The sequence below is a fragment of the Mustelus asterias genome, chromosome 16, assembly GCF_964213995.1.
Source record: "Mustelus asterias chromosome 16, sMusAst1.hap1.1, whole genome shotgun sequence".
NCBI classification, from domain to species: domain Eukaryota; kingdom Metazoa; phylum Chordata; class Chondrichthyes; order Carcharhiniformes; family Triakidae; genus Mustelus; species Mustelus asterias.
In genome coordinates this window covers 58,306,884-58,331,528 of record NC_135816.1, presented here as the reverse complement: position 1 = coordinate 58,331,528, position 24,645 = coordinate 58,306,884, and the positions used below count along the sequence as shown (strand labels likewise).

The 24,645-nt window shown below is 42.0% G+C and overlaps 1 protein-coding gene across 1 annotated transcript in view; it reads right to left on the bottom strand.

The window, feature by feature from the left end:
• Positions 1-24,645, bottom strand: part of ctnna1 (catenin (cadherin-associated protein), alpha 1) — a 172,662-nt gene that overhangs the window by 136,391 nt on the left and 11,626 nt on the right. The window contains exons 2-3 of the mRNA XM_078231172.1: positions 7,378-7,492; positions 4,671-4,866 (exon numbers count right to left, since the gene is read on the bottom strand). Of these exons, the coding sequence (XP_078087298.1) occupies positions 4,671-4,866; positions 7,378-7,482 (301 nt within the window). The 5' untranslated portion in view covers positions 7,483-7,492. The remainder of the gene's footprint in view (positions 1-4,670; positions 4,867-7,377; positions 7,493-24,645) is intronic.

Below are 24,645 nucleotides of genomic sequence, written 5' to 3'. Positions count from 1 at the left end.
TGCAGGGCTATGGGAATGATACTACGTGAATTGCTCCTTCAGAGAACCAGCACAGACATGACTTGCTCAGAACTGAAGGGTAGAAATTAATGCATTATATAGCTAAAGAAATGGGTGGAGGTGGTGGGCTGATTAGAAGAGCTGGAGTAGGTCAGAGGTAAGGATATTGGTAAAAATGTCATGGACACATGACAAAGGGAGTGTTAATGGTAGCGTTAAGTACTAAGAAGTATTGATGGTGGCATAAAGGTAGGATAGCAGAACAAGGTCAGTTCTCAGTGAAAACAAAACTGAAAAAATGACAGATGTATTTAATGGTGACATCATGTGGGTGTTAGCAGAAATGCAGAGGCTGGTGGGGTGAAGAGCAAGGACAAGAGGGACCATGTTATGATTTTGGGAGGAAGAAGGGGTGAACGAAGATGTGAGAGAGATGGGTCAGACACATTTGAGTGCACGGTCAACCACAGTGAGGAGGAAAGCTTGGTTGAGGAAGACGGAGACATGTTTTCCACAAATGCTGCCAAACCGGCAGAGTTTATCCAGTATCTGCGGTATTTTGCTTTTATATTAGTAGAAAAACTTCAATCCACATACTACCCTTTAAGCCAATAGCAACTATAGTTCATTAACACAGTGAGCTGTGAACAGTGGGTTAAAACGTACAAATGTATGAAATATACGCTGACTTTATGAAGAGTATCATTTGCTGAAATAGCTTAGAGAGCTTAAGATTAAGTTATTATTGATTGTTACCAATTCCAGAACATTCAATGTGTCAAAGTCTGCATGAAAGGGTTTGTTTAAAAGGTGCTGTGCCAAATTTAGAAATTCAAAACCGATCCTCATTAACTGAAGACCTTATGCTTAGCAGCTCATGGTCACCAATAACTATATTCTGGAAGTCAGTAACAGCATTTTAACTACAAAATTTAGATTACAAAGTATAGACATAGCAATCACTGGCATAGTCCACAATTTGTTGTGGAAGGTAACAGAAATGCTTTATTACAATAAGTTAATGCATTTAGGAAGTTAACTAAATATCCAGCATTATACACATTCAGCTTTTATATAAAATATGCCACTAAATAGTCACAACATAGGCATGCAATATCTTTGCCACATTTAAAGGGAAATCTCTGCAATCCTCGGAGGTCAAAAATTACTAATAAAATATTTGTCGCAAACTGCCTTCACCAGAAGTACCTGCACTCAAGCGACATTAGCATTCAAATGTCTCTGGAAATTGACTCAGAAAAGGTTTTAAAAGTCAAATATCCCTTTTGGATCCCAAGTACTCAAGAGCCATTAAATCCAGCATTAGTTATGACAAGGGCATTGGGAATCAAAGATGGCCAAAGAGTTGGTTTTAAGATCATAACCTCAAGCAAGTAAGCAGTAATAGCTCACAAATTCTTCCTTCTTCCACTCTCTGACAAAGGAGCATCCAGAATCAAAGCGTTAGCCTTATTCTCTCTCTACAGATGCTGCCAGGCCTGCTAAGATTTTCCAGCATTTTCTGTTTTTGTTTCCGGTTCCAGCATCTGCAGTATTTTGCTTTTATGTTAGTGTGATGGTGGATGTCCAACTCACGGCCAATGCTATCCATGACTTAAAAGGGGTCAGACCCAACAGCACGAGGACTCAAGGATGTCCAGGTGTGTGGTGAACTCTCGTCTGAGCGCACCCCAACTCAGACGGAATTTCACATTAGCCCCAAGACCCAAACCCACTTCAGGAGCCAGAACTGCCTCGCGGAAATACCCTTCATACCCTTTCGCATTGCATGGAGGGATTTCTTGTATGGGTTGCTATTGCACCCCCTTCACTGCCTTGCCCTCACCCATTGCCCGGACCCACCTTGGCATACCTTGCCGCCATCCGGCAGCAGAGGTGCCCTGTGGAGGTCCCTCGACAGAGGAGTCTTCCCCCTTCACATCAGGGACCTGGGGTGGAGGGTGTTGCATGCTGCAATCCCATACATCCTTTGGTTGCATTTGTTCAGACTGCCTAGAAGCCTGCCTTTTTCGTGGCATTGTGGAGTCTGTGGATGATGCTTATATAAGTTGTTTTAGACTGTACTCCCTTTTCAGTTATTTAAAAAAAACATTTGTTACAGTTATATTTGCACTTCAGCCCCACACTCCTGATCAACGGGCACCTAGTGCAGAGCGGGGCAGGGAAGGACAACCATCTCCTCGTGAACACACTCCTGCTCCCGTGAATGAATAAAAACAATTACTAGCAAGAAGCAATTCCATGAACACCCCCATCCTCAATAACAGTAGGACCCAGCAAGCCGTGCCAAGAGAAGGCTGAAGCATAGGCCACCATCTGTAGTGCTGAGCAGCTAATCCATCATGACTTTCTCCTGATTTCTCCACCATCACAGCAAACAGTCTTCACCAATTTGATTCACTCCATGCGCTGAGAAATTACTGAGTACACCAAATACAGCAAAGGCTACAGTTCCCTGACAACATCCCTGCTGTAGCACCGAAGACCTATGCTCACCATCTACAAGACATAAATGGAATAGGATGAGTGCAGCTCCAACAGCATTCAAGGAAACTCAAAACTATCCAGAACAAAACCAGAGGGCATGGGTTAAGGGTGAAAGGAGAAAAGTTTAAAGGGAATATTAGAGGGGGCTTCTTCACGCAGAGAGTGGTGGGAGTGTGGAATGAGCTGCCGGATGAAGTGGTAAATATGGGGTCACTTTTAACATTTAAGAAAAACTTGGACGGGTTCATGGATGAGAGGGGTGTGGAGGGGTATGGTCCAAGTGCAGGTCAGTGGGACTAGGCATAAAATGGTTTGGCACAGACAAGAAGGGCCAAAAGGCCTGTTTCTGAGCTGTAATTTTCTATGGTTTCTATGGTAACAAGCAGCCTGCTTGATCAGCACCTCATCCATCGCCTTAAACATTTATTCCCTCCACCGTTAGTGCAACATGGTTGTGGTATGCATTACTTACAAGATGCATTGCAGCAACTTGCCAAGGCTTCTCTGATTGCACCCTTCCTCCCAATCCACAAACTCCACCAAGAAACACAAGGATAGCAGGCACAGAGGAATATTACCTCCTCCAAGTCGCACACCATCCTGACATGAAAATATATTATTGTTCCTTTATCAATACGGAGTCAAAAATCTTGGAATTCCCTTCACAACAGCACTGTGTGTACAGCTGCAACACAGCCGGCAGTAGCCCACCATCACATTTAAGAGTGATTAGGGTTGGGCAATAAATGCTAGCCTTTTCACAATGCATGCATTTCATGCATGCATTTCATGAATGAATTTTTTTTAAAATGTAGAGCCACAGTTATCCTACCAGCGTATAGATCATTAGCTCAGTTAAGTATAATGTGCAGACCTGAAACACCTACTACATAAAAGATGTAGTTGGTCTAGAGGTGTAGGTACTAAAGAAATTTTGGGTTTAGAGAAAAAAAATCAGGAGGACAAACTCAGAGAACTTATAACTTTTCTTGATAAGGGGATGGAAAGAAGATATAATGGAGGCTTTCAAATTGGGATGTGTGGAATTATTCAAGGATATCTCATTGGATACAGAACACAACAAAGGGATGCAAACATAAGCACAAGAAATTTACTATTTTTTGGACGGGAATGTTATTGATTAAATACTATGTGTATTCAGACAACCCAAGCTTCATAACTTGATTGATTCATTTTTAATTTGGGTATCTCCCAATCAGCACTGCAGCACAGAAAAATTGAATGTTTCCTATGGCCTTCCACAACGTTACGATGTAATTCAACCACTATGTATTAATGAGCACATATCCCATGAGAAAAAGAAAAGGAAAAGTCCCTGACACTTCCAACCACCAGCAAACATTCACTATGTTCAGTAGGACAGCATGGTGGCACAGTGGTCAACACTACTGCCTCACAGCGCCAGGGATCCGGGTTTGATTCCAGCCTGAGGTGACAGTGTGCAGTTTGCACATTCTCCCCATAGCTGTATGGGTTTCCTCTGCGTGTTCCAGTTTCCTTCCACAGTCCAAAGATGTACAGGTTAGGTAGACTGGCCATGCTAAATTGCCCCATCATGTCTCCAAAGATGTGTAGCTTAGGTGAATTAGCCTTTGTCTATGTGTGGAGTTACGGGGATAGGGTGGAGGGGAGAGCCTGGGTGGGATAGTCTTTCAGAGAGTTGGTGCAAACACGATGGGTTGGATTACTTCTTTCTGTGCTGTAGGGATTCTATGGTACAGACCCAAGACTCATGCAGGCATCAAGATGGAGTCTTAATTATGTGAAAAACTTTTGTCAGTCTACATTGATTTAACAAGGAAAAATAAGATTCAAGTATAAAAACACTAATCACAACATCTACTTGGAGAGAAAGTATTACAATGTTGTATGGCCTCATGACAAAAGGTAAAAGAAAAAATTATATGCAAATAACCTAACAATGACATTCTTATGTCTCCCCAGGTACCGACTGGGCCATTCAATATAGTTTTCCTTTTTGCCCTCGTTCCCTGAAAAAGATTTTGTACATCGGTCGGCTGAAACTAATATTTTGCAGAAGCTGAATAAATAGTTTATATATTAAATATAAATATTACACATGGCTTTGCCAGCATGACTTCACATGGTGCAGGTGCTTGTACAGATGTTACTACACTTACCTTGTTTGCGTACATCCTCCACAGCCGCTATTAGTTCTTCCTTCAGGTATTGGCTCTCATGGGCAATTTTCTCACCCTTCTCCAGGAAATTCTGTGTTGCCTGTTCCACAGAGGCAGCCAAAACATGAGCTTTCTTAGAACGTCCTTTCTTTTTGTTAGATGGCCCTCTATTGCTTGTGTTAACGAGGGTAGTCACCTGTAAGTACAATTTTGGTCTTAAAATCTAAATGGATATTCCATTGATAGATCAGTTGGAAGAACAACTTGCATCTATATAGCATCATTGACACTTCACAGAAATGTGATCAAGTAGGAGCCAAGTCAAAAGGAGGAGATATTAAGAGAAGTAACCAAAGGTTTGGTGTTAGAAAGAGCTTTACAGGCAGGGAGAGAGAGAGAGAACAGGAACTGATGCAGACAATTCCAGAACATTTGAGCTAAAGACAGTCAAGTGTAGAGAAGGGCAAAGGCCGTTAACAATTCACAGATATGATCCAGTAGGTTCCAAGTCAAAAGGAGGAGATATTAAAAGTAGTAACTGAAGGCTTAATGTTAGAAAGGGCTTTACAGGCAGGGAGAATGAGTGAGTACTTGTGCAGAAAATTTCATTTGAGCCAAAGACAGTCAATTGTGGAGAAAGGGGGAAGCCAGTGAACATAATATCCTAGTTAGAACTGAGAGTTCAAGGAAGTTGGGATAGGAGATATGTTAAGGGTGCAAGAATTTATAGAAATACATTCTAAATCAGCAAAAAAATGGGGTGAGGACTTGCATACAAGCAATGAATTTGTACAAACTGAAGTTTATAGACGACGGCCAGGAAAGCACTGAAATAATTGAGTCTACAGGCGACAAAGACACAAGTGAATGTTTCAGCAGCAAGCTAAGGTAGGAGTGAAGGTATGCAATTCGAGAATGGTGGAAAAAAATCAAGCAGTCACCACTCAAAAAAAAGGAGAGAAGTTTCAATAGAAGGGATTTGCACTTATATCAACTGGTGATAAAAATCTCAAAAAGAAAGAAAAACAACTGCCCTGGTGGATGAGTTATTAATCTCACGACATGTAACACTGAGTCCCAAGAACAAAAAGCCCAGAATAGATATTTGGTCTTTGTTGGGTTGGAGATTTCAACCAATACAGCAGATTTTTCTGAATTAGATAAATGAGAGAAAGAGCCCCATAATTAAAATTCTAAATTGCTGCTAGCAATTCTTGATAAAGATTTTATGAGACGAGGCTATCATGCCTTCCATGGTCAAAAAATCTGCCAATGCACTACATAGGCTCGTCCATGAATCACAGCTGTTCTAGTAGGTATTAAGGATCGCTAAAACCTGAGAAATGTGTACACTCTCCACTGTTCAGCAATACACAGATGTCAATCACCATGCTAGAAAAGTGTAATGAAAATCCTTGTGCTGTTCACGGAAATATTGGGTAATTATGCAAGAACGTAGAAGTATGATATCCACCTAAATCCAAGAATAATGGAATTCCAATGAAACAGCATCTAAATTTAACTTTTCCATCAAGTTTTTGATAAAACCTAAACAACATAGCTATAGAAATATTGGTTTACACCTTATGAGCCAAGAGAAGAATTTTCTATAACATGCAACCATGTTCACACTGCTTCAGCATCTAGACCCAGTATAGCAATGGAAGATCAGTATTTCTGTTATCATCCAGAAGGGCAAAGATTCCAGGAGTAATATTTCAATGCCGACTGAAATCATATCATTTTCCAAATCAGCACAGCCAGATGCCCTGAATTGTTTCAAGATGATTGAAAGATTTGAATGAGGTGGAGAGAGATAAACTATTTCCTCTGGAAAGTCTAAAATAAGGCGGCATAAACTTAAAATTGGAGCTAGGCTGGTTAGGGGCGATATCAGGGAACACTTTGTGGTGGAAAATGGACACTGTCAAAAAAATGTTACAGCTATGTGAATTGAAAACACACCGATAGATTTTTATTAGGCAATTGTATTAAAAAAGGTGAAATCAAGGCATGTAAATTGAGTTACAATACAAATGAGCCATAGTCTATCATGGTCTAAGGTTCAAGGAGCTGAATGGCCTATTTTTGTTCATATGTTCCACTTCACACTACCAGATGGGCAGCACAGTGGCTAGCATTACTGTGCCAGGGACCTGGGTTCTATTCCAGCCTTGGGTGACTGTATGCAGTTTGCATGTTCTCCCCGTGTCTTACATGGATTTCCTCCGGGTGTTCCGGTTTCCTTCCACAGTCCAAAGATGTGCAGGTTAGGTGGATTGGCCATGCTAAATTGTCTCTTAGTGCCCAAAGGTGTGTAGGCTAAGGGGATTCACAGGCTGAATACATGGGGTATGGAAAAAGGGCCTGGGTGGGTTGCTTTGTCGGAGAGTTGGTGCGCACTCGATGGGCCAAATGGCCTCCTTCTGTACTGTAGATTCAGTTCAGTACCTCAAATCCAAGAGCCCCAAAAGCTGCATGAATCTCTAGCTGTGGAGATTCGAGATTCATTTTCCAAAATGTTCATTTTTCTGCCCCATGGTGTCATACAGACAGCAATAAGAATCCAAATATTTAGATTTACTGGTCTCAACTGTTTGACATGACAGCTTATGCATATAACATTATGTAGCATCGCTAGCTTCCCTTGCACTAGAAGATGGGCAATTTGTAATTCCAATTAACTATTTCTGTGGAACATTCTTACCTGTGTGACCAAAGGTTCCAACAGACGCTCCACTGCCAAAGTCCTTATTTCCAGATTTTTCGGATCCCATTTGAAGCTAATATTTTGAGTGTTGATAGTCGTCATGCTTACTTGCCTGCCAAATTTTAAACAACACCATTAGTTATCATTGATACCCAGAGTTTAGTACTACTAAAATTGTTGACAAAATAAAGCAGTCAAAATAATGAATTCTGCAGCTAAGCCGGAAGGGTAAACTGAAAAAAATCACCCAAATTAAACATTTTTAGACTGACAAAATGGGTAGCACCGTGCAAAAACAATGATGGCAATTTAAATTAAAACAGCATGCAAGTTTTATAGTTTGCAACAGGTTTTGCCCTTTCCGAACAAAGAAGATTCAGATTTGTGGAGTGAAGCAAAATTAGCAGTGTACCTCCAAAAGAATAGCAAAACAAGCCTTCGTATGAATAGGAATTCAAAACTATTTGAAGCACTCGGATATTTCAATTTTTGGCTCTACAGTTCTACACCTGCCGTTATTCTGAAACTAACAGAATAAAAGCAAATAGTACGCACAATTTCACTTAAAGCCCAACTTTCTTCAGTTTCATTGCTGGGGTGAAGTGCTGGATCCAAGCTAATGAAATGCAATTTCACACCAAGAACCAGCTACCATTATGAAATATTAATACTCCTATCAACAGTCTGCAGTGTACCTGTATAGAACATGTATCCATTTCCTTTCCCCCACCACCCACCCCCAAAAGCTCAGCGTATCATCTGCTCAATAAACGCCCATCTTTTCAGCAGCTCTATGCTTACCCTCCCCAGTCAAGTATCCACCCTGCCACAGCATTGAAATAGCCAAAATCAAAGCCACCTTCAAAGGATGGTGGTATACTTTTCCTCGTGATCCTTCTCAATCGATGCAGCCATTAACATGGTTGGTTCCACCATTTTCCTCCAAAAACTTCCCTCCATTGGCCAGCTGAGTGGCACTATGCTCATCCTATCCTATCAAAATGTAGACAGAGAAGGTTTATTCTTCCACATCGATACTTTCCCCCTTGCAAGTGATCCAATGACTAATCCTTTGTCCTCTATTTCTCATCTATATGCTGCACTTCAGCACCACTATCCAAAGTCAAAACATCAGGATCCACATAAGCAATAACTGGCTTAACTTTACTCGACTGAAAGCATCGATGTTGTCAAGCATATACAGAAAATGCTGGAAATATTCAGGTCAGGAAACATCTGTGGACAGCGGAAGAGTTAACACTGTTCTGATGAAAGATTGACTTGATAAGTTAATCATTTTCTCTCTCCAAAGATGTCGCCTGGCCTGCTGAGTATTTCCAGCATTTTCTGATTTTATTTCAAATTCCTATTAAGTGTTTTGCTTTTGCATTAGAATTGCCAATTCTGGTGACATCAAAAGTATAGCAGAGAGAATTTCAACAAGGTATTGAGAAAGGGGAAGCTCAGTTCAGATAGAGACAGTTACCACAGGAGGGGTGGAATCAGTGATAAACATATGGAGGGCGATTTTCCCAGCCTGTTGCACTGCTTTTGTAGCACAGTGGGCCAGGAGACTCAAGCAGAGGTCAATTCGCGGGCTCCCCGCTAGGCGCCACGGTCTCTGCAAGTCTCCGGCAGCCGGATTTCCAGCGCTGTCAGCTCCACACCAGAAATCAGTGCAGAGCTGCATAAATTATTTAAATTATAATTTTAATATATTTTCAATATCATTAGCGGGCTTGGGACGGAAATCTCCGGGCCCGCTAGTGCCTCCACCCCTCACCAGTAGTAGTTCACTCCAGTAGGGTTTACTATAACTCTCCACTTGCGGGGAGCTAGCGGCCTGACCCCACGGGAGTGAAGGGAGGCCATCGAGGCCCCCCAGAGGGTCGGGCGCTGGGAGAGGGTGTCCCCTAGACATTGCCACCTTGGCAGTGCCAGCCTGGGCCCCCTGGCACTGCTCAAGGAGCAAAGTGGCAATGCCCAGGGTGCATCTTGGCATTGCCCACCAGCTATCAGTGCCAAGGGGGTGGAGAGCCCGCTGCCACTCTGCACTTGGGTTGAGTGACAGAGGGAAGGAGGCCAGCGATCCGGGTTGACGGTTTACTCCAGTTTTTACGTGAATTTGATATTTTAGAATTTATTTGGGAGAATCACCCCCATGAAGTTTGCAGCAGGAACAAAGACAACAGCTTCCATCTCCCAATGTTAAATGAGAGTAAACTGCAGCTAAGTCAAGGCTGGACACTGATCAAACAGTGTGACAGCCCAAGACAGTAAGGGGTAGCGAGGGACCAGCATGTAGGCAAGGACAAAACATGACCATGGATCAGATCCCAGGAGAGCAAAAAATGTAACTGGGTGGGAAGAGAAACCCCGGGAGGATTTTCTCACTAAGACTGGTAAGAATGGAATAAAGCAAGGGAAGTTGCCCTGAACTAGATAATGCGAGTAAAAATAGTGAGGCAGAGTGACACATTGGGCAAGGAGAATCAGCGAATAAATTGAGAGAAAATGCACAATGGTCAGAGAGAATGTTGTTTGTGCCTTTGATGACAGCCATTTCAGTGCAGTTTAAATGTAATTCAACAGATTAAAACTTGCAGTTGCATGCACAGTTTTAGAATACAATAATAAATTTGATAAATTTTGGGGCAGATACTTGAAGATGGATGCTAGTTGGCAAAGATAAATTGGTTTGAGGTCAACTTTTTTTTTTAAAAAGAGAGGTGAAAACTGCAGTTGTGAAAGGTAGAGGTACATTAATTTTGTGATGAGGGAGCTCATCTAGCTTTGAGAGGAGTGGCAGTTCAGTGGGAATGAAGACAAGCGAGCTGGTGGTGGATTTCACCAGATGCTAAGAAAGGGCATGAGCAAATAGGAGTGAAGCTGGAAAAAGATCAAGATCACAAGGTCAGGTTGGGGTAGAATAATCTGTGACAAAGGCTCAGTTCCATGAACAACGATAAGAGAAGGAAAGAATAAATGGATTGTTTCAATTTTAATGAAAAAAAGCAATCACGTGCCCATTACACTTGCCACTGGATGTCAAGCATGAGGGGGCAGGGGAAAGGCATTTAGGAAAGTATTTGGTAGGTCAGGCAATTGGCAACTTCAAAGCACAATGTTAGGTGACTTAGATAAGAGCTTTTCTGAAAGGCAGATGTTGAGGAAGGGAAATGAAAATGGGATACGGGGAAATAGATTGTGCGGAACAGGGGTTCTTAACCAATGCTGTCAAGGGATCCTCCAGTGGCTCTGTCTCCACTGCGCATGCAATTTAAAGTTGAGTTACTGCCTATTCCTGAGGTTACAGCTGTAACCCTGACAATATAACTTTAGTCCACAGGCAAGCACAGATTGAGAAGGATGGGAAACTGCCACTTTGCCCCAGAGGTTCAAAGTCATTAGTCCGTAGTATTGTCAAGGAGATCCCATCCATTCACAGTGTTACATGTTCACTCAGTTAATCAGTAATCAGGAGAAGCGAGAACTGGCACATTGGTGGCATCAGCGCCGGTAACAGTTTCCCAGTAGTAGGCTACAAACTTAAGAACTCTAGTAAGCTCACCAGCAACCGCAACAAGTCTACTATCTTCAGCATAACAAAACCAGCAAAGCATGTCCTTGCCGAAGTTACCTGTTTTTTTTTTAAAAAGAGTTTTGTTCGATACTAACATCAAATTTCACAGTAAGGGAAAGAAAATCTTTGGTCGCATGACATATCATTGCAGTAGATTCATGGAATCTTTATAAAACGAGGAGGAGGAGGACGGGGCAATTTAAGCAGCACAAAGGCCGAGAACTCCTGGTGTGGAATACAAGGCTGTGGTCGATATGGGCATGTCAGTGATCAATAGCACATGGGACAAGAAGCTCAGAGGGGGCAGAGGAAGCAAGCAATATTGATAACAATGTTGATACCAGATAATATTTTGAATTACCAGTCATCACAGCAATCCTATTAACTTTGCGACCAACAACTGACTACTACATAAATTCTATCAGTGCACTTTTGCAAAGGTGAAACCTCCATGCATTTATAGATACTAGTATCATAGGAATCTCACTGCCATAAAGCAATCAATCCATTTCAATAAAAAGGGACTAAAAATTATCTTAAACATCACAAGAATCATTGTACAGTTCCTTGGGTTATAGAAATAGTGTCATTTGCTCACTATGAAAGCTTGATGCTGAAAATAGGGCACATCAAGGCATCCTTGTGGGATTTGGGTTGTCCTGTTCAGATAATCTTGCACTGTTTATCACACAAACTTACTTTTGGCCCTGAGAAGTGCCTGGTCCACCTCGGATTACTTTGAAAGGGCAAGATAGCTCAAATCTTTGAGCAACAGATAAAGCTAGATGTTTCACGCTGCTACCATTAAGTAGCAACACGAATGGTATTCACTATTAACAGGATGCTGCCATCAAGTCAAGAAGACGCTCTGCCCATCACACAAATGAGTAATCATAGAATCCCTACAATTCACAAGGATGTCATTCGGCTCACTGAGTCTGCATCAACTTTCCCCCTAACCTATACATCTTGAGACACTAGGATAATTTAGCATGGCCAATCCACCTAACTGCACATCTGTGGACTGTGGGAGGAAACTTGAGCACCTGGAGAAAACCCACGCAGACAGAGGGAGAATGTGCAAACTCCACATAGACAGACAGTCATCCAAGGCTGGAATTGTGAGGCAGCAGTGGTATATGAATATCAGTACCAGTGTGATGGTGGGTATGGAGGCTGTTAATCCCAAACATCAAACTGCACCTCCCAGTCGCTGCTTGCATAGGGCAAGGTACAGATCATACTCCAATCAACCTGTGCACACAAAACTCAAAACACGGTGTCCTTTAGAGGTGATTCTGCAATTAGACAACATTTGCTAAATAATCCTCAGTATTCTAACAATTATGCTGGCGACCAATGTAAGATCTTCAGTCAGGTTCACAGTGTGGAGCATTTATGTGACTGCAAGCCTCACGTATTAATACACAGAGCTCTGTTCTTTGCAGACTGAAAGAACACACATTGCCCCGATTCAGCTAAACAAAATAAATGATGGCCATTTGCTGACTTATCCACGTCTTAACCAATGAGGGTGAAAATGCCTGTTTAAATTTCAAACTATGTTTGGCAGTAAACTGCCAATCACCTGTTGCATTCTCCATGGCAACGCCTCTACCAAATTGTTGTTTCCCCTTTATATCAGTTTTCTTGCAGTCTCCTGATCGGTGCAAAATGAAAAGCTTCAACACGTCTCTTTTTCAGCAAAGTTTTGTACTACCAAATGATTATATGAGCATTAAACATTCAAAAATTGCTGAAATTTTCAAGCTAGCACTTTAGCATCATTATAGAAACATATCAGACAAATCCAAGAAATTGGAATATTTTCTGCATGTAATGTGCTGGTTATAGAACATAGAACATAGAAAAGCCACAGCACAAACAGGCCCTTCGGCCCACAAGTTGCGCCGATCACATCCCCACCTCTAGGCCTATCTATAGCCCTCAATCCCATTAAATCCCATGTACTCATCCAGAAGTCTCTTAAAAGACCCCAACGAGTTTGCCTCCACCACCACCGACGTCAGCCGATTCCACTCACCCACCACCCTCTGAGTGAAAAACTTACCCCTGACATCTCCTCTGTACCTACCCCCCAGCACCTTAAACCTGTGTCCTCTCGTAGCAACCATTTCAGCCCTTGGAAATAGCCTCTGAGAGTCTACCCTATCCAGACCTCTCAACATCTTGTAAACCTCTATCAGGTCACCTCTCATCCTTCGTCTCTCCAGGGAGAAGAGACCAAGCTCCCTCAACCTATCCTCATAAGGCATGCCCCCCAATCCAGGCAACATCCTTGTAAATCTCCTCTGCACCCTTTCAATGGCTTCAACATCTTTCCTGTAATGAGGTGACCAGAACTGCGCGCAGTACTCCAAGTGGGGTCTAACCAGGGTCGTATAAAGCTGCAGCATTATCTCCCGACTCCTAAACTCAATCCCTCGATTAATGAAGGCCAGTACGCCGTACGCCTTCTTGACCGCAACCTCCACCTGCGAGGCCGATTTAAGAGTCCTATGGACCCGGACCCCAAGGTCCTTCTGATCCTCTACACTGCTAAGAATGGTACCCTTCATATTATACTGCTGCTTCATCCCATTGGATCTGCCAAAATGGATCACCACACACTTATCCGGGTTGAAGTCCATCTGCCACTTCTCCGCCCAGTCTTGCATTCTATCTATGTCTCGCTGCAACTTCTGACATCCCTCCAAACTATCCACAACACCACCTACCTTGGTGTCGTCAGCAAACTTACCAACCCATCCCTCCACTTCCTCATCCAGGTCATTTATGAAAATGACAAACAGCAAGGGTCCCAGAACAGATCCCTGGGGCACTCCACTGGTCACTGACCTCCATGCAGAGAAAGACCCCTCCACAGCCACTCTCTGCCTTCTGCAGGCAAGCCAGTTCTGGATCCACAAGGCAACAGCCCCTTGGATCCCATGCCCTCTCACTTTCTCAAGAAGTCTTGCATGGGGGACCTTATCGAACGCCTTGCTGAAGTCCATATAGACCACATCCACCGCTCTTCCTTCGTCAATGTGTTTGGTCACATTTTCAAAGAACTCAACCAGGCTCGTAAGGCACGACCTGCCCTTGACAAAGCCGTGCTGACTACTTTTGATCATACTAAACTTCTCTAGATGATCATAAATCCTGTCTCTCAGGATCCTCTCCATCAACTTACCAACCACTGAGGTTAGACTCACCGGTCGGTAATTTCCCGGGCTGTCCCTGTTCCCTTTCTTGAATATAGGGACCACATCTGCAATCCTCCAATCCTCCGGAACCTCTCCCGTCTCCATCGACGATGCAAAGATCATCGCCAAAGGCTCCGCAATCTCCTCCCTCGCCTCCCACAGTAACCTGGGGTACATCCCATCCGGTCCCGGCGACTTACCAACCTTGATGCCATTCAATAGTTCCAACACATCCTCTTTCTTTATGTCCACATGCTCGATCCTTTCTGTCCACCGCAAACCAGCAGTACAACCACCCAGATCCCTTTCCACCGTGAATACCGAGGTAAAGTATTCATTAAGCAGCTCCGCCATTTCTAACGGTTCCGCACAAACTTTTCCCCCTTCACCTTTTAAGGGTCCTATGCCTAATTTATACGCTTTAAATTGTGAGAATATGCAAGATAATTAAGGAGGGGAGAGAGTAATATGTTAATGGGCTAAGCAACACTACAAACAGATGTTTACCCAAGGCATATAGTAACAGTAGGTGCAGAACAGGAGGAATAGGTTAAGGATTCAAAGAGATGCAAGGTGAGATTACTTTGCTTTTACAGTCCGAAAGCTAAAATTGAGAGATGGAGGTAATTAAGGCTACAAAAGTGCAGTCCTAAGGTAATTAGATCAGATAAGAGAGAGATCAAAAGGAAAAAACATTTGGGATACTGAAACCTATGCAAGGGAGCTGCTTTTTAATCCAAGTCATCAGCAGAAATGGCTGTTTACCTCCCAGCAAGCAGAGCACGTGAAAGAAGTCTGATTTGAAAAGCAAGTTGCTGGCTTACCTCAGAAGCAACCCCAAGAGTCATGAAAAGCACTGCGTGGTAAAGTTACTGGATTTTTAAAAATAGATCTTAAAATCTATAAGGTGTTTTGGAACAAACAGGGAAGAGTTAATTCTGAAGGTAGCTAAGATAAGATTGTTTGGTACAGTTTAATGTAGTGATACTGTTGAAAGCTATTGTCTTAGTTATGTGCATTTCTTTTTTACTTTATTTTTTCTTCTATTTTGTAACATGTACTTTAATAAAATCATCACACTTGGGGTCATAATTTTCTGGATTTCAAAGCTCTCCTCATACTATACAAATTGCAAACACGAGTTCAGGGTAACTGTTTCTAGTTTCCCTTCTGGGACTTGAACCATCTGCTGTGCCCTTTACAGTACACAAGCTAGCAAAATAATCCAAATATATCAACATAGCTGACAGGGAAAGGGAGGGGTAGGGAGGTAAAGGGAAAGTAAAAATGCAGAGTATATATTTGATTTAATCAAATATCTTTTCTTAACCTGCTTTCTCTCACTGTTTGCAAAACTCAAACCCTAAATACCTTTCATGGTACTAATTAGTGGAGACATATAAAACATTATTACAGTAGATGCAACAGAAGTAGTATAAAATAATGCTCTACTATAAATTACTGAACAGTCAATAATACACTAAAATTCTACAAATGCACTTTAGAGCCAGGCATTAGATCTCAAACTTCAATTATGTAAGTACAATCCAAGGGCATATCATCAATTTACACTTTCACAGTCCTATACTGAGCTCATGACTCCCAAACCACCTGACTTGTGCTGTTTTTGTGCATCTGCATTTAGGAGGCACCAGAACAGGTCTGTTAACAACTGTTCAAATATATTTGGAGTTTACAATATATAAAATTAGCAATGAAGCTAGGTAGATAATATCATTTTGACTGGGAAGGGAAAAAAATGTAGGTTAGTCACCACAGTATGTTTGTTCATTGCTTTATAAGCAAATGGAAAAATGGCAGACAGTGAAGGCAGGGGCACAGCAATGCTAATTCAAATCTACCCTGTTATTTGTTCTATTAAATAGAGGTTGAAAGACTTAGAAATCGGGCTACCTTTCACTGACATAAAAGGAAACAACTTTATTTACACCGTGCCTTTAACGCAATGAAACAAGCCAAAAGGTACTTTATAGCAGCATTATAAAAACCAAGCATGACACCAAGTCAGATAATGAGCTAGGTCAGATGACCAAAATTCTGGTCGAAGTAGTAGGTTTTAAAGACCATCATAAAAGAAGTGCAATGTAGAGAGGCTAAGAGATGACCATGGGAAGGCATTCTGGAGCCTGTAGCATAGGCAAATGAATGCACAGCCACTAATGGGGGAGCAATTAAAATAGGGAATTTAGAAGAGGCCAGAGTTAGAAAAGCAAATAAATCTCAGGAGGAAATTACAGAGAGAGGGGCAAAGACTTGGAGGGATTTGAAAGAAAAAGAACTTTAAAATCAAAAAGCTGCTTGACTGGGAGCCAATATAAGTTACCAAGAAAGGTGAAGGGGGTACAGAACTTGTCACAAGTTAGGACTTTTTGAATGACCTTGGGTTTAGAGAATAGAATGTGGGAGCCCAGCCAGGAACACATTGGAAAATTTGAATCCGGGGGTAACAAAGGCATGACCGAAGAATCCAGCAGCAGGTGAGCTGAGACTAGGGTGAATTCAGGAAGCATCGAGTTGGAAATAGATTGTCTTAGTGATGGAACGAATGCAAGGTTGGAAGCTCATCATGAGATCAAATGTGACACCAAGGTCAGCAGAATGATTCGAACTCCCGACAATTGTCAGGGCAAGGGATGGAGTCTGCAGCTAGAGAATGGAGCTCAGAATGGAGACCAAAAACAATGAACGCTTTCCCAATATTTCATAGGAGGAAATTCCAACTCCAACCAATACTGGGTGTAAAATAAGCAGTCCGATAATTCACCAATAGTGAAGTTCTCAAGTGAGGAGCGAGGAGGTAGAGCTGGATGGCATCAGCGTACATGTGAAAACTAATGCTGTGCTTTTGGTTGGTGTAACAGGGGGACAGCATGCAGATACAAAATAGGAGGGGGCCAAGAATAGATCCTTGGAGGACACAAGATGTAACAATGCAGATGCCAAAAGTGAAGCCATTACAAGTGGCTATAATTAGATGCATGGAAACAGGAGAGTGTAGTCCCATTCAGTTGGATGGACAACAGTGGAGTGGCACCGGAGGAGGATTGTGGGGTGACCTATGCCAAAGATTGCAGACAGGTTGAGAAGGAAAAGATGGGAAAGTTTGCCTTTCTCACTGTCAAATAGGATACCATTCATGACACTGATGAGAAATGTTTTGGTACTGTGGCAGGGTTGAAAACCCAGTTAGAGGGATTCAAACATGGAGGTCCAAGATGGAATAAATATGGAAGGTGACAACACATTCAAGGACTTTGGAAAGGGAGGTTGGAAATTGGACAGTGATTTACAAGGTGGGTGGGGTCAAGAGTTTTTTTCTGAGTGGATGATGACAACAGATTTAGGGGGAGACAGGGACAACACCTGTAGAGAGCCATTTATAATATTGGCTAACATGGGAGGATTGGAGATCAGCAGTTTAGTGGAATAGGATTAGGAGAACAGAAAGTGGGCCTCATGGACAAGATAACTCAGAGAAGGCATGAGGAGAGATAGGAAAAAATATGAAAATTCATTCACACGATCTCCCTTGCATTCTGGCATACCATCTGTAATGCAAGTGCTAGGATCTGTGTTTTAAGTCTCAACCCCCATGACTGGTTTCAATCTTCACTAGATATTTCAAAAGGAGGACATCCTCAACCAAGATAAAACATCAACTAATTTAAGTGTTAGCTACGCACATTTACGGCTAGGATGGTGGCAAAGTGGTTAGCACTGGTGCCTCAGTCCAGGGACCCAGGTTCAATGCCAGCATTTGGTGACCGTCTGTGTGGAGTTTGCACGTGTCGTCCCCCCCCCCGTGTCTGCGTAGGTTTCCTCTGGGTGCTCTGGTTTCCTCCCAAAGATGTGCAAGTTAGGTGGATTTGCATAATACAAATTGCCCCTTAAGTGTTCTACGATGGATTAGCCATGGTAAATGAATGGGGTTACAGGGATAGTACAGGGGACATGCCTCCTTCTGCACTGCAAGGATTCAATGACGATTTTTTAAAAATCAGCATTGTTAAAGCAGCAAGGCAAACTTTCTGCCCAAGGTTAAAGTTGGAAGAAAATGAAAAAAGATGGAGAGAAAAGGGAAAGTAAGCAAATGCTACAATGATATAATATTTCTTTGAAAGAACATTACAGCCAAAAATTTTTTAAAAGATTGTCAAGACAAATTTCGATAAACTATAGATGATAAATTGGTTCATTCAGTAATTTAATCCAAAAACTATGAAAAATTATTTTGTACAATAAAAGGGTATTTAACTCAATGATCAGGGCAAATCAATGAAGTTGCTTCCAGCACTACAACATACAAGAAAATGTTATATTGCTAATCTCTGCAGAGTCAATAACCTCAGGAATGGCAACAAGGGTACAGGACCTCAAACCGTTAGCAAAATGGGGTATAAAAAAAAACAACTTTGTTCCCAACAGCTATCCAGTAACCACTACTGTAAGCAACAACAGAAAATGCTGGAAAATCTCAGCAGGTCTGACAGCATTTGTGGAGAGAATAGAGTCAACATTGAGTCTGGATGACCCTTTGTCAGAGTGGTCATCCAGACTTGAAACATTGGCTCTAATTCTCTCTCCACAGATGCTATCAGGCTTGCTGAGATTTTCCAACATTTTCTGTTTTTGTTTCAGATTCCAGCATCCGCAGTATTTTGCTTTTACCACTACGGTAAAGCTGTGCTGTTTTGATGTCAGACAGCATCAGAATTGGAGCTTAGTTGAAATGGCCCAACTTACAGCCATCAGCATCATCCATCCCCACAGGGAGAACCACCATTTGGGCATGGTCTTGGAAGAACAATACTCCAAGCAGCTATCCGAGAGCAGAAAGGAAAACTTCAAACATTGACAAAAAATAAATCAGGGCCAGTTTTGGACAATAGATTTCTTGCTGTGTGCTAAACATTGTGATCACATGTTACATCTCAAATTACCACTATTCAATTCACAACTTAGACATATGAACAAGGAGGAGTAGGTCACTTGGCTCCTCAAGCCTGATTCAGTAAGATCATGGCTAATCTAATTTTAACTTCAATTTCACAATCCTGCCTACCACTGATAACCTTTCATTCCCTTGGTTATCAAGAATCTATCTATCTATCTACTTGTGCCTTAAAGATACTCAAAGACTCTGTCTCAACCACTTTTTAAAAGAGAGAATTCCAAATTCTTTCAGCTGCCTAAGAGAAAAAGATTCTCATCCCTGTCTTGAATGGGCAACCCCTTATTTTTTTAAGCAGCGGCCTCAAGTTCTAGATTCTCCCACAAGAAGAAACATACTTTCTACATCCACCCTGTCAAGTCCCCTCAGGATCTTGTACATCTCAATAAGTCAGCTCTTGCTCTAAGCTCTTGCGGATGCAAGCCTACCTTGTTTGACCTTTCCTAATAAGACAGCCCAACCATTCCAGGTATCAATCTAGTAAATCCTTTCTGAATTGCTTCTAAAGTGTTTACATCGTTCCTTAAATAAGGTACCCAATATTGTACACAATATTCAAGGTGTGGTCTCACCAATGCCCTGTATAACTGAAACATAACCTTCCTACTCTTGTATTCAATTTCTTTCACGACAAAAGATAACATTCTATGAGCTTTGAAATTATAGCTGCACCTGCACACTAACCTTTTTCAATTCGTGCGCTCGGGATACCCAGATCGCTCTGAATTTGAGAGTTCTGTGATCTCTCATCATTTAGATAATATGCTTCTATTTTTCTTTGTCTTACCAAAATGAGCAACCCCTCATTTTTCCATATTATATTCCATTTGACAGATTTTTGCTGACTCACCTATCCATATCCTTCTGTAGCCTGCCTCATGTCGGCTTCACAACTTACTCTCCCACCTCTGTGTCAACGTAACATTTAACCACCATACCATTGGTCCCTTCACCCAAATCATTTGCATGAATTATAAAGAGTTCAGACCTCAGCACTGATCCCTGTGGTACTCCATTCGTCATTTGCTGCCAAACAGAAAATGAGTAAGAAGTCTCACAACACCAGGTTAAAGTCCAACAGGTTTATTTGGTAGCAAAAGCCACTAGCTTTCAGAACGCTGCCCCTTCATCAGGTGAGTGGGAGTTCTGTTCACAAACAGGGCATAAAGACACAAACTCAATTTACAAAATAATGGTTGGAATGCGAGTCTTTACAGGTAATCAAGTCTTACAGGTACAGACAATGTGAGTGGAGAGAGCGTTAAGCACAGGTTAAAGAGGTGTGTATCGTCTCCAGCCAGGACAGTTAGTGAGATTTTGCAAGGCCAGGTAAGTCGTGGGGGGTTACAGATAGTGTGACATGAACCCAAGATCCCGGTTGAGGCTGTCCTCATGTGTGCGGAACTTGGCTATCAGTTTCTGCTCAGCAACTCTGCACTGTGGTGTGTCGTGAAGGCCGCTTTGGAGAATGTTTACCCGAAGATCAGAGGCCGACTGCCCGTGACCGCTGAAGTGTTCCCCAACAGGAAGAGAACACTTTTGCCTGGTGATTATCAAGCGGTGTTCATTCATCCGTTGTCGTAGCGTCTGCATGGTCTCTCCAATGTATCATGCCAAACAGAAAATGACCCATTAATGACTTCTGATTCCGGTTAGCCAGCCAATCTTTAATCCATGCCAACGTCACCCCCTACACGAGCTTTTATTTACAATAACCTTAGATGAAGCACCTTATCAAATGCCTTCTGAAAATCAAAATACTGTACTTTACTCACAGAACCTGTTACTTCTTCAAAGGACACCAATAAATTGGTTAAACATGATTTTCCTTTCACAAGACCATACCGACTCTACTTGATTATCTTTTAAATATTCATTTTTGAAAATACATTTTATTAACTTTACACTGGTCTGTATAGTATTTTAAACCTTGGGACTGGAACAGACCTTAACCACTTATCACAAAACCAAACAGTTAGCTACTTCCCCTGTAATAAAGTAGACCAGTGGTTTCCAACTACTGTGCAGCATCTCAGTGACGTGCTGTGAGAAGCTTGCAAGTGTGTCATGGCTGTGGGGCAGACTCCAAACTCCGATTTTATTTGCTGAGGTGTGCTACAATGGAGCCGCTGCTCCAGCACCATGTGGCCGCTATGATTTTGAGGGAGTGGGAGATGCGCCAAATTACCAGACCGGCTCCTGGGAGTTCTGCAAGAGCGGAGAGGAAATCCACAGCCAGCTTTGGGAGCTGGGTGGGAGCCCATCAATGTGTCTGGTTGGAGCAATGACACAGTCATGCATCTGGCCACAGCATGGAACCTGGTGCACATAGTGCTGATGTGGAGATGCCGGCGTTGGACTGGGGTAAACACAGTAAGAAGTTTAACAACACCAGGTTAAAGTCCAACAGGTTTATTTGGTAGCAAAAGCCACACAAGCTTTCGGAGCTGCAAGCCCCTTCTTCAGGTGAGTGGGAATTCTGTTCACAAACAGAGCATATAAAGACACAAACTCAATTTACATGAATAATGGTTGGAATGCGAATACTTACAACTAATCAAGTCTTTAAGAAACAAAACAATGTGAGTGGAGAGAGCGTGCACCAGACATGGAGCAACTGTGTAGGAGATTGGCTCAGAAATACAAGGAGTGCATATAGGAGATGACAGGAAGAACGTCAGGTACATTGCAACCTGACTGTATAACTTACATCCAGGAGCAAATACACTGCACGCTGACAATCTAACTCCGTGACTTGAGACTCCATGCCCCAGTGATCTGTACAACTGCTCTTCAGATGGTTCTAATGCTGATAAAAGGTGAGGATGTCCCAATTCCAATGGAAAGCAAAGGGGATTGGCTCTTTTGATATTTCAGTGTGTGCGCGTGCACTGGGGTATTATATTTTCTCTGTTCAACAATATTGTTGGTGTTTGAGTGACTCGCGTGCAAGTGCTCAGCTGGTGTCTGGGCCATTTTCGGGGGAGACATGAACCCTGGCATCAGTGTATTGGACCTTACAGTTGTGTGGGAACACATTTTTTAGAAACATAATGTCAAGGAAGAAAAACTGTCTTTGGCTTGCACTTACCGGTGATAGCACTTGAACGATTATTACCTCCTTTTAAGAACACGAGACACACTGGGACAAGAATATGCTATTTAGACCACTGAGCCCAATCTGTGCTCAAACCACGTCTAAGGTGCACTGACGTAGTTTTGATAAATATATTTATCTCCCAAAGGAGCGACTAATGATGCAGTTCAACTGGTTCCTGGTCAACCACAATTGACATTTTGGGCACCTCTGGGTTAGTGACTGCATTAAACAGAGGAAATTACAAGTCAGGTTGAATGTGCCCTCTGCGAGCTAGAATTTTCAAGACCAGCATTGTGTGAAAAAAACAACAGGAGGTAGTGCTCGTCATTGGAGCAAGACTTGTGGGTGACCACCCACCCCCCCCATCAATTCCTCCCCGGATCAAAACGCTCTGCACACAAGTAGCCCAAGCTTTGCCACTAACCAAGTAAGTTGCTACTTACTCAACTGTGTGTATTGCTCTGATCTATTGAATTTCAATTGTATGCTGCAAACCTCTCTAGTAAGACCTTAAACATAGTAAGTGTAATGTTTATGAGCAATCAATTCATCTGAAAAAAACAATGCACCATGGAATTATTTCTCTCATTGAAGTTGCCGTGTTACTGAAAAGGTTGGGAACAACTGAAGTAGACCACTAAGTTTATTTTTTTTGAGCTACTTGGGTATACCATGGAGCTGCTCAGGCGCAAGGTTTAAATCTATCCATATTATAACCAAATGTTAATATTCTAGACCTTACAAACCTATGGCCAACAATAACCAGCTCAAACAAGTAAGCAATAACAGAAAATTGAGTAAATCCTCTTCATTTCATAGGCTGGATTGGCAGGGCTAGAGTGCTGCATCTAACCTACAGTTATAGGATGGACTTGCCTACTATGGATATCTCAGCATACGAACACCACCACAGTCTTGTCTCTCCAGATAAGCGCACAGGAATCTTTAGATGGTCAGAGCACTATCCCAGAAGATTTTCCCCAGCTCAAGAAACTTGAAACCAATTATAATGCTTCAGATGCCATCCCAGCTTTGAACCATAACAGAAAATAATAGAACTGTACAAGGGGGATCTTCTGAACTTCTTTGGCTTAACTATTCATCACATTTATCTGGTTGCTCAATTTGATTAATGCAAAGTACATTGGTTTCTTGTTTTAATTGAAAACACTGTCAAGTATTTGGCTACATTTTAGTTAGAATTCCATTCAACAGCAATAAACAGGAAGTGGTTTCATAATCTGGTATTTTATATCTGACTGAATAATGGGCAAGGTCAAACGTCATGAACATTTTGGGGAAGGGGCAGGAGCCCTCCAATAGGTCCTAAGGATAAGAGTTTCTGATATTTAATAGAATTTAAATAAAACTTTGTGCAAAATTACACAATATAATGCACTTCAAATAATTAATCCCAATAGGAGAAATACCCATGCAGAACCTGAATCTGTTTTCATTGTTACCAAACAGGCACATATATGACCATCAACTCAATCTCAACTGCAAGAACTTTGTCCCCTCCCCACCTTCACAAGAGCCTGTAAAAATGAACAAAAAAATGACATCGCCTGTGAAGCGCCTTGGGGACATTATTTTTTTAAAACAAGACAAAGGGGGTGATAGGTAAAGATAAAGAGACTAGATCTTAATTTTAAAAATCTCTTAGCAGCACCATGAGGTACCAGTCTAGCCCCCTTTAAATTAAACCTGGCAAACGCATGGTTCTGTAAAATGCTGAACTCATTGTTACTATGCAGGACACCGCCTGGAAACACTGGATTACATAGCAAGGACATAAGCACAAACTACTGTGAGATTCTATACACAGTTCTTTGAAAGCTGATATTTACAGGGTCTAGGCACTCAGGAAGAACAAAACTAAACAAACATACCATTATCTTCAAAGGAGCCAATAACACTGACATGAGTTGTAGAATCTTCCCGCCACAAGCATCAACAGTACATTGATGCCACCAAAATGGAGTGTGGTCTTTTGTTGGTGTATTACAATATAAAGATGATCTAAGACTATTAAAAATGGTGCACTTTGTTTTCACCAACATGTTCTAAGTTACCATACTACCAAATAAACTTACTCTGAGGAAAAGTGATATGGACTTCAAACGTTAACTCTTGTTTTACTCCTCAGATGCTGCCAAGCCTTTCCAGCATTTTGTTTTAATTACAAACTTACTTCTACTTCACTGTTTAATTGCAAAAATGATCTTGTGTTTAATTCCTCAGTACTGCCCACCAGAGGACGACCAATGGATCACCACCATGAGCTGAGTTTTCTTTTGTTCTTTGAATAAAGTACCAAAAGGCACAAAGAAAATTACAGCACAGGAACAGGCCCTTCGGCCCTCCAAGCTGCCCGACTGAATTAAAACCCCCTACCCTT